The sequence below is a fragment of the Mandrillus leucophaeus genome, unplaced genomic scaffold (assembly GCF_000951045.1).
Source record: "Mandrillus leucophaeus isolate KB7577 unplaced genomic scaffold, Mleu.le_1.0 Scaffold154, whole genome shotgun sequence".
In the NCBI taxonomy this organism is placed as follows: Eukaryota; Metazoa; Chordata; class Mammalia; order Primates; family Cercopithecidae; genus Mandrillus; species Mandrillus leucophaeus.
Genome location: NW_012101521.1, coordinates 527,346 through 538,366, shown reverse-complemented (window position 1 = coordinate 538,366; position 11,021 = coordinate 527,346). Strand labels below are relative to the sequence as shown.

Below are 11,021 nucleotides of genomic sequence, written 5' to 3'. Positions count from 1 at the left end.
ATCTCCTGACCTCGTGATCCGCCCGTCTCGGCCTCCCAAAGTGCTGGGATTACAGGCTTGAGCCACCGCGCCCGGCCGCCAAAACAATTTTTAAAAGGAGATGTTGCAGGACTCACAGTACCTGATTTCAAAATCTACTACAAAGGTCTTAAAATAGTGGTATTTCTACAAGGATCAACATGTAGATCAATGGAATAGAATTGAGAGTCCAGAAGTAAGCCCTTACATTGATAGTCAATTGATTTTGACAGAGGTACTAAGAAAATTCAACTCAGTGAGGAAAAACAGTCTTCTCAACATATGGTGCAAGAACTACTGGACATGCATATGCAAAAAATTGAAGTTGAACCCTTACCTCACACCACATACAACAAACTAACTCAAAATGGATCATAGACCTAAATGCAAGAACTAAAAGTGTAAAACTTAAAAACAGGAGTAAATCTTTGTCACCTTAGGCTGGGGAATTTTTTTTAGATATGACACCAAAAACATAAAGAAAAAATAGGCAAATTAGACTTCATTGAAATTAAAAACTTTTGTACTTCAAAGAACACCATCAAGAAAGTGAAAAGAACCCAAAGACTAGAAGAAAATATTTGCAAGTCGTATGTGTGATAAGGGACTCGTAGTCAAAATATATAAAAAACTTTTATAATTCAACAATAAAAAGACAACCTGATTAAAGTGGCTGAAGGATTTGAATAGACATTTCTCAATAGAATTGAAGATATGCAAATGCCAATAAGCAAGTTAAAGGATGCCCTGCATCAGGGGTCCCCAAGCCCTATGCCACAGACAGGAACCTTGCTGCACAGCAGGAGGTGAGCAGTAGGCTAGTGAGCATTACAACCTGAGCTCTACCTCCCACCTCCTGCCAGATCAGCAGTGGCATTAGATTCTCCTAGGAGTGCGAACCCTATTGTGAATTGTGCATATGAGGGGTCTAGGTTGTGCACTCCTTCTGAGAATCTAATGCCTGATGATCTGAGGTGGAACAGTTTCATCCAGAAACTATGCCCCCCACTCCACTCCCTGTCCATGGAAAAATTGTCTTCCAGGAAACTGGTATCTGGTGACAAAAAGGTTGAACACTGCTGTTCTACATCATTAGTCATTAGGAAAATGGAAATCAAAACCACAGTGAGATACCACTTCATATACACTGGGATGGCTGGAATCAAAACAATAGAAAATCATGTACTGATAAGAATATGAAGAAATTGGAAGCTTCATACATTGCTGGTGGAATTGTAAAATGGTTTGGCCACTTTATTTATTTATTTATTTATTTATTTATTTATTTATTTATTTATTATTTTGAGATGGTGTCTCATCCTGTCGCCCAGGCTGGAGTGCAGTGGCACAATCTCAGCTCACTGCAACCTTTGCCTCCCGGGTTCAAGTGATTCTCCTGCCTCAGCCTCCCAAGTAGCTGGGATTACAGGCACCCACCACCACATCTGGCTAATTTTTGTATTTTTAGTAGAGATGGGGTTTCACCATGCTGGCTATGCAGATCTTGAACTCCAGACCTCAGGTGATCCGCCCACCTTGGCCTCCCAAAGTGCTGGGATTACAGGCATGAGCCACCATGCCCGGCCAGTTTGGCCACTTTAAAAAACAGTCTGGCAGTTTCTCATAGTAATGAACATAGAGTTATCATATGACCCAGCAATTTCATCCATAGATATATGCCTAAGAGAATTGAAAATATATGTTCATGCAAATACCTGTACATATGTTCATGATAGCATTATTCATAATACTCAAAAAAATGGAAATAGTCGCAATGTCCATCAAATGATGAATGCATAAACAAAATGTGGTATATCCATACAATGGAATATTATTTGGCAAAAAAAAGAATGATGTTCTGATCCAAATTACAATGTGGATGAACCTTGAAAACATTATGCTAAGTGAAAGAAGCCAGACACACAATATCACAAATGGTGTGATTCCATTTATATGAAATGTCCAGAGTAGACAAATCCATAGAGACAGAAAGACTAGTCGTTGACAGGGACTTGGGGGAGAGAGAAATATGAAGTTGCTGCTTCATTGATACAGGGATTTCGGGGTTGCAAGGGTGAGGAAATGTTCTGGAACTAATAGTGGTGATTGCACAACATTGTGAATGTACTAAAACCACTAAATGGTACATTTAAAAGGTGAATTTTATGTGAGAATCTCAATAAACCTGTTAAAAAATGGGATTGGGTGCAATGGCTCACACTTGTAATCCTACCACTTTGGGAGGCCGAGGCAGGAGGATTGCTTGAGATCAGGAGTTCAAGACGAGCCTGAGCAACATAGTGAGACTCCATCTCTACAAAAATAATTAAAAATTAGCCGGGCATTGTGGTGCACACCTGTAGTCCCAGCTACTCAGGAAGCTAAAGCAGGAGGATTGCTTGAGATCAGGAGTTCGAGACCAGCCTGAGCAACATAGTGAGACTCTATCTCTACACAAAAATTTAAAAATTTGCTGGGCGTGGTGGTGCACACCTGTAGTTCCAGCTACTCAGGAGGCTAAGACAAGAGGATTGCTTGAGCCAAGGAGTTGGAGGTTGCAGTGAGCTATGATCGTGCTACTGTATTCCAAGCCCCTGGGCTAAATATATAAACATTTATGTCTAAAATACAACAACTAGGTCCAGGCCCAGTGGCTCACGCCTGTAATTGCAACACTTTGGGAGGCTGAGGCGGGTGGATCGCTTGAAGTCAGGAGTTCAAAACCAGCCTGGCCAACATGGTGAAAAATTTCTACTAAAAATACAAAAGTTAGCCAGGCATTGTGGCGGGCACTTGTAATTCCAGCTACACGGGAGGCTGCAGCAGAAGAAGCACTTGAACTTGGGAGACAGAGGTTGCAGTGAGCCGAGATCATGCCACTGCACTCCAGCCTTGGTGACAGAGCGAGACTCCATCTCAAAATAAATAAAATAAAATAAATAAAACAAAATAAAATAAAAAAGTAGGCCAGGCATGGTAGCTCATGCCTGTAACCTCAGCACTTTGGGAGGCCAAGGTAGGCAGATTGTGACTAGCCTGGGCAACATGGTGAAACCTCGTCTCTACAAAAAATAGAAAAATTAGCCAGGTGTGTTGGCACACACCTGTGGTCCCTGCTATTTGGGAGGCTGAGGCAGGAGGATCACTTGAGGCTGCCAAGGTCGAAGTGCAATGAGCCGTGATTGTGCCACTGCACTCCAACCTGGGTGACAGAATGAGACCCTATCTCATTATAATAAATAATAAATGGGGAGCATAATTCCGTACTCTTTTTTTTTATTTTGACACGTTTCACTCTTGTTGCCCAGGCTGGAGTGCAATGGTACAATCTCAGCTCACTGCAACTTCCGCCTCCCAAGTTAAGGCAGTTCTCCTGCCTCAGGCTCCCAAGTAGCTGAGATTACAGGCACCCGCCATCATGCCTGGCTAATTTTTGTATTTTTAGTAGAGACAGGGTTACACCATGTTGTTCAGGCTAGTCTGAACTCCTGACTTCAGGTGATCCACCTGCCTTGGCCTCCCAAAGTGCTGGGATTACAGGCGTGAGCCACCACGCCCAGCCAACTACCTACTCTGTCGACACAGACTGCACATAGTGACTTGTTTGCAAAAAGTACAGTATGGAAGGCAGTGACGGGATGAGAAAGAAACTACAGCAGAGAAACCTGACAAACACGACTTCAGCCAGGTGACCATGGCCAACATCAGCAGTTATAAATCATGCTGATAGTATATACCCTTATGATATGATTAAAATGGCCCTTTACCTCTGTGGTTTTCCTCTCGATAACCCATAACCCAGTCTTACCATGAGAAAGGCATCAGATAAATTCCATTGCTAATAGTGCAACATCCTACAAAAAATACCTGACCACTACACCTCAAAACTGTCAAGGTTGCCGGACATAGTGTCTCACGCCTGTAATCCCAGCACTTTGGGAGGCCTAGGTGGGCGGATCACGAGGTCAGGAGATTGAGACCATCCTGGCTAACACAGTGAAACCCTGTCTCTACTAAAAATACAAAAAAATTAGCCGGGTGTGGTGGTGGGCACCTGTAGTCCCGGGAGGCTGAGGCAGGGGAATGGAGTGAACCCGGGAGGTAGAGCTTGCAGTGAGCCAAGATTGCGCCACTGCACTCCAACCTGGGCGACAGAGCGAGACTCTGTTTCAAAAAAAAAAACCAAAAAACAAAAAACTATCAAGGTCATCCAAAACAAGAAAAGCCTGAGAAACTGCCACAACCAAGAGGAGCTTAAGGGAACATGACCAGTCGACGTAATGTGCTGTTCTGGATGACAGCTTGGAACAGAAAAGTGACATTCAGTACACACTAAGAAAATCTGAATACAGTATGGACTTTAGTTCATAATGTGTCCATATCGGTTCAACAAATGTATCATGCTAATGTCCAGATACTAATAATAGAGGAAACCGCGTGTGGGGTGTATGACAAGTTTTTACTGTCTTTGCAGTTTTTCTGTAAATCTAAACTTTTCTAAAATATAAAGCCTTTTGTCTGGGCGTGTTGGCTCACGCCTGTAATCCCAGCACTTTGGGAGGCCGAGGCGGGCGGATCACGAGGTCAGGAGATCGAGACCATCCTGGCTAACATGGTGAAACCCCATCTCTACTAAAAAATACAAAAAACTAGCTGGGCGTGGTGGGAAGCCCCTGTAGTCCAGCTACTCCGGAGGCTGAGGCAGGAGAATGGCGTGAACCCAGGAGGCGGAGCTTGCAGTGAGCCGAGATTGCGCCACTGCACTCCAGCCTGGGCGACAGAGCGAGACTCCATCTCAAAAATAAAATAAAATAAAAATAAAGCCTTTTAGGCTGGGCACGTTGGCTCACGCCTGTAATCCCAGCGCTTTGGGAGGCTGAGGTGGGCGGATCATGAGGTCAGGAGATCGAGACCATGGTGAAACCCCCCTGGATAACATGTGAAACCCCATCTCTACTAAAAATACACAAAAGGTCCACCCCTAACATTGAAGGTCATATTTCAACATGAGAGTTGGAGAGGACGAACATCCAAACCACATCACTTGGGCAGCGGGGCAGCTGACTGTTCTGTGCTGCTTTCTCAGAGGCGCTTGCCTTCAGCTGCTTCACGGAGCTCATGAAGAGGATGAACCAGAACTTCCCCCACGGAGGCGCCATGGACACGCACTTTGCAAACATGAGGTCGTTGATCCAGGTATGACTCCCCATCCAGTCCTGCTTTGGACTTTTTTGGGAAACAGTAAGTAAAGCTTAGTGGCTCCAAACTGAGCTATTTAGAGCCCACCTGGATTGGAATCCTATTTCTGCTGTACAAACTCGGCATATGCTCTTATCTTTCTGGGCCTCAGTTTTCTCATCTGTGAAATAGGTTTCCTCATTTTTATGAGTCTCAATAAGTTATTAGAATTATCATGGAAATGAAATAAACTAATGATGTTATAGTGCTCAGCACAGTGCCTGAGTACCTCTCAGAGCATAGTCCATGGACTGGCAACATCAGCCTCACTGGCAACTTGTTAGAAGTGCAAATTACTGGGCACCTTTCCTCCACCGAATAAAAATCTCTGAGTTGGGCCCAGGAGTCTGTGCCATATGAAGCTCTCCAGGTAATTCTGGTGCAAGCTCAAATTTGAGAAGTATTGTAATAAATGCTAGCTCTTCAGCATTCATAGCGATTAGTATATCTACTCCCCAGAAGAGTTAAGACACTCAACCCTTTGAGTAGAAGGAATGCAAATGTGTTAACTTGAGTAAATGGTGGGGATGCTTTGTTATCTACACACTAGCAGTGGAGCTACAGTTAGCTCTGATTTCTTCTTTAGTGGAACTTTAAAATACTACAAAATATTTTGGACATAAGGAAGGTAAAAGAGTAATATAACGAACACCCATGTTTCCACCCCCACCTCCCCAAGAAATAAAATATTAACCACAGGCTGGGCGTGGTAGCTCACGCCTGTAATCCCAGCACTTTGGGAGGCCAAGGCAGGCGGATCACTTGAGGCCAGGAGTTTGAAACCAGCCTGGCCAACATGGTGAAACCCCATCTCTAACTAAAAATACAAAAATTAGTCAGGCGTGGTGGCTCACACCTGTAATCCCAGCTACTCAGGAGGCTGAGGCAGGAGAATCTCTTAAACCCGGTAGGTGGCGATTGCAGTGAGCTGAGATCGCACCGTTGCACTCCAGCCTGGGTGACAGAGCAAGACTCTGTCCCGAAAAAAAGTTAACTTTAGATTTTTCATTATTCGTGTACCCCTTCTTGATGGCATTTCCCCACCACTCCTGTCCTCCCAGTGGTAAGCACTTTGCAGATTCCTGTGTTCACCATTATAATGTACTTTTAAAAATTCTTTTACAATATATGCATATATTCCTAAACAGCATATAACTCTGTTTCTTTACTCCCCACTTTACATAGTTTTAAATGGTATGAACTCTTGTGCGGCTTGTCTTTATACTCAGTAACAAGTTTGAGAGGCTCATCCACAAGGGGGCAGTTGATTCCTCTTTTCCGGAAGTACAGTCTTCTGCGTTAGGAGCACAGTGCATTCTATCACGTTTGATTTGGATCCATTTTCCTGTTGGTGGTCATTTAGGTTGTTTTTATTTGGTTTGGTTTTGCTTTTGCTTGGGGAACTTGGGGTTTTGCTTTTGGCCTTTATAAACAGCGCTGCACTGAAATTCTTGTGTGCATCCCTGCTGCATGCATGCAACAACTTTGCTTAGTCATCTACTCGGAATGGAATTGCTGGGGCAGAGAGAATGCACGTCCTCAGTTTTATCAGGCACGACGGAATCACTCTCAAAGTGATTGTACCAGTTTCTTAATGCTCCAGGGCAGTATGGTAAGGGTTTCAACACACACCATCCTCACTTGATATTGTCACACTTATATATTTTTGTCAATCTCTTGGATATGATTCGAGCATCCCATTGTGTTTTATAATTTTTTTTATTTTTAATTTTTGTGGGTACATAATAGGTATATATATATATATATGTGGAGTACATGAGTTGTTTTGAGACCGGAATGCAATGTGAAATAAGCACATCATGGAAAATAGAGTATCCAGTCCCTCAAGCATTGACATCCTTTGTGTTCCAAACAATCCAATTATATGCTTTTGGTTATTTTAAAATGTACAGTGAAATTATTGTTGGCCATAGTTACCCTGCTGTGCGATCAAATAGTATGTCTTTTTCATTCAGTTTTTTCATTGTGATTTTATTTGCATTGTCTTGATTGACAGTGAAATTAAATATCTTCTTCTTTTTTTTTTTTTTAAGTTCATTTGGATTGTGAAGTACCTATTCATATGCTTTGCCCATTTTCTTTTTCTTTGTTTTGTTTTTTTTAGAGACAGAGTCTCACTCTATGGTCCAGGCTGGAGTGCAGTGATGTGATCTTGGCTCACTGCAAGCTCCGCCTCCTGGGTTCATGCCATTCTCCTGCCTCAGCCTTCTGAGTAGCTGGGACTACAAGCTCCCGCCACCATGCCTGGCTAATTTTTTGTATTTTTTTTTATTTTAGTAGAGACAGTGTTTTACCATGTTGGCCAGGATGGTCTCAATCTCCTGACCTCGTGATCCACCCACGTCGGCCTCCCAAAGTGCTGGGATTACAGGCGTGAGCCACCGCACCCGGCCAACTTTGCCCATTTTCTATGTACATTTTTTCCATAATTAGAGTCATTTTGTACATACTTTTCTTTCTGTACATTATTTTTCAAACAAGGTTTTTTTCCCCCACTGACTAGCATATCCAATAGCTGGAGGTATTCTTCCACCACCTGTTTTTTTATAACATTTTGTTAAAATATAATTTAGATACATAAAATTTACCCTTTTGAAGTGTATGATTCAGTCAGTGGCTTTTCGTTTATTCACAGAGTTATGCGATCATCACCAATTTCAGAACATTTTCATTACCTTAGAAAGAAACTCTTCATTAACAGCCACTCCCCATCCCCTCCGTCTCCCCAGCCCCTGAAAACCAAGGAGCTGCTTTCTGTTTCCGTGGATTTGCCTTTTCTAAACGTTTCATATAAATGGAATCATACAATATGTGGCCTTTTATGACTGGCTTCTTTTACCTAGCATAATGATGTCAAGGTTTATCGTGTGTGTATGATGCATTGTAGCATGTATCAAAACTTAGTTTACGGCCAGGCACAGTGGCTCATGCCTGTAATCCCAGCACTTTGGGAGGCCAAGGCAGGTGGATCACCTGAGGTCAGGAGTTCAAGACGAGCCTGACCAACATGGTGAAACTCCCATCTCTACTAAAAATAACAGAAATTAGCCAGGCGTGGTGGCAGGTGCCTGTAATCCCAGCTACTTGGGAGGCTGAGGCACGAGAATCACTTGAACCTGGGAGGTGGAGGTTGCAGTGAGCTGAAATCATGCCACTGCACTCCAGCCTGGGCGATAGAGCAAGACTCAGTCTCAAAAAAATAAAAACAAAACTTAGTTTGTTTTTATTACCAGATAATATTAAAATAGATGGTATGGATATGCTACCTATATTTATCCATTCATGTCTTGATGGACATTTGAGTTGTTTCCCAGTTGTTGGCTATTATGAGTAACACTATTACACACATTCATTCATGTACAGATTTTTATGTGGATATGTTTTTGTTTTCATTTTGTTTTTTTAGACAAGGTCTCTGTCATCCAGGCTGGAGTCCAGTGGTGTAATCATAGTTCATTGCAGCCTTGAACTGGGCTCAAGTGATCCTCCCACTTTAGCATCCTGAGTAGCTGGGACTACATACCCAGGACACCATGCCAGGCGAATAATAAATTATTTTCTTTCTTTCTTCTTTTTTTTTTTTTTAGAGACAGGGTCTTGCTATGTTGCCCAGGCTGGTGTCAAACTCCTGGCTTCAAGTGATTCTCTTGCCTTGGCCTCCCAAAGTGCTGAGCTACCACACCTGACCGATAATGTTTTCATTCTTCTTGGGGATAAACCTAAGAGTGGAATTGCTGCATCATATGGAAATTCTGTGTTTAGGTTTTTGAGGAACTACCAAACTGTTTTCCACAGCAGACACACCATTTTATATTCTCGGGAGCGGTGTATGGGGGTTCCAGTTTCTCTGCATCCTCGCCAACACTTGTTATTGTCTGTCATTTTTCACTATCCTAGTGAATGTGAATTGGTATCTTGTGGTTTTTGAATTGCATTTTCCTAAGGATTAAGGATGCTGAGCATCTTTCATGTGCCTCTTGACTATTTGTGAATCTCCTTTGGAGAAATGTCTATTCAGATCCTTTCCCTTTTTTTTTTTTTTGAGACGGAGTCTCGCTCTGTCGCCCAGGCTGGAGTGCAGTGGCCGGATCTCAGCTCACTGTAAGCTCCGCCTCCCGGGTTTACGCCATTCTCCTGCCTCAGCCTCCCGAGTAGCTGGGACTACAGGCGCCCGCCACCTCGCCTGGCTAGTTTTTTGTATTTTTTAGTAGAGATGGGGTTTCACCGTGTTAGCCAGGATGGTCTCGATCTCCTGACCTCGTGATCCGCCTGTCTCGGCTTCCCAAAGTGCTGAGATTACAGGCTTGAGCCACCGCGGCCCGGCCCCTTTCCCATTTTTTAAACTATACCTAGCTGTTAAGGGCTATATGGTGTCTGGTGTGTGGATGTACCACCATTTATTCAGCTGTCTCCTCTGCTCCAGCCTTTTCCCAAGAGGCTAATGCTGCCTTTGCTTCCTTGACAGATCCTGGACTCGGAGCTGTTTGAGCTGATGCATCAGAATGGGGACTATACTCACTTTTACTTCTGCTACCGCTGGTTCCTGCTGGATTTCAAGCGAGGTACAGACTTTAAACGGGGGACCTGTGTCCAGACTCTTTGTAGCAGAACTTTCAGGGGGAACGATCCTGTGGAGGTGAGGTTGAAGGGTTGGCAGCAGAGGCAGCAGGGGAGAGAAGCACATGTTTATGGAGTTGGGACTATCGTTTCACCTGCCTTATCTTGCATTGACAGTCCGCAGTAGGTGCTGTTAAGATCTTCATCTTACCAATCAATGAGGAAACTGAGGCTGAGAAGGGTTAAATTCAGAGCTAGGGAGAGATAACTTCAGGGCTGGGGTGAGTACAGCCAGGATTTGAACCCACCTCTTTCATTCTGCTGTGCTGCTTTTCAGAGCCCAAGAACTCTAAAGCCCATGAGGCAGGGGCTATTTCATGCACATTCCAACAGGACATAAAAGTGTCGTATAACACAGTACTTTGTTGCTATTGTACAGATTTGGGATGATGTTAATAATTATAATAATATCAGATATGGGCCGGGTGCGGTGGCTCACGCCTGTAATCCCAAGGAGGCCAAGGAGGTCAGATCACGAGATCAGGAGATCAAGACCTAACATGGTGAAACCTCGTCTCTACTAAAAATACGAAAAATTAGCTGGGCGTGGTGGTGCACACCTGTAGTCCCAGCTATTCAGAGGCTGAGGCAGGAGAACTACTTGATCCTGGGAGGCGGAGGTTGCAGTGAGCTGAGATCACACCACTGCCCTCTAGCCTGGGTGACAGAGCGAGACTCCATCTCAAAAAAAAAAACGGACATGTATGGAGTGTTTCAGTGCCATGCACTGTGCTGAGTCATTTATGTGTATTATCTCTTTAGCCTTTTTCTATTATCAGCTTCACCCCACTTACAGATGAGGAAAGAGACAGGCTCATGGAGAAGTAACTACCCCAGGCTCCCCTTGCCAGCAAGTGATGGAGGAAGGATTCACACCAAGTTTATCAGACATAGGAAGGCTTGCTTTTTTTTTTTTTTTTTTTGAGACGGAGTCTTACTCTTTTTGCCCAGGCTAGAGTGCAAGTGCAATGGCGTGATCTCTGCTCACTGCAACCTCCGCCTCCCAGCTTCAAGCGGTTCTCCTGCCTCAGCCTCCTGGTTTGGGAGAACACCTTGGTCTCCCAAAGTGTTGGGATTACAGGCGTGAGCCACCACACCCGGCCTTTTTCTTTTTCTTTCTTTTTTTT

At 43.8% G+C, this 11,021-nt stretch overlaps 1 protein-coding gene across 1 annotated transcript in view; it reads left to right on the top strand.

Annotated features, from left to right (window-relative positions):
• SGSM1 (small G protein signaling modulator 1) overlaps positions 1 to 11,021 on the top strand; it is a 94,793-nt gene that overhangs the window by 78,722 nt on the left and 5,050 nt on the right. Inside the window, exons 21-22 of the mRNA XM_011975363.1 lie at positions 5,105 to 5,214; positions 9,743 to 9,913. Of these exons, the coding sequence (XP_011830753.1) occupies positions 5,105 to 5,214; positions 9,743 to 9,913 (281 nt within the window). The remainder of the gene's footprint in view (positions 1 to 5,104; positions 5,215 to 9,742; positions 9,914 to 11,021) is intronic.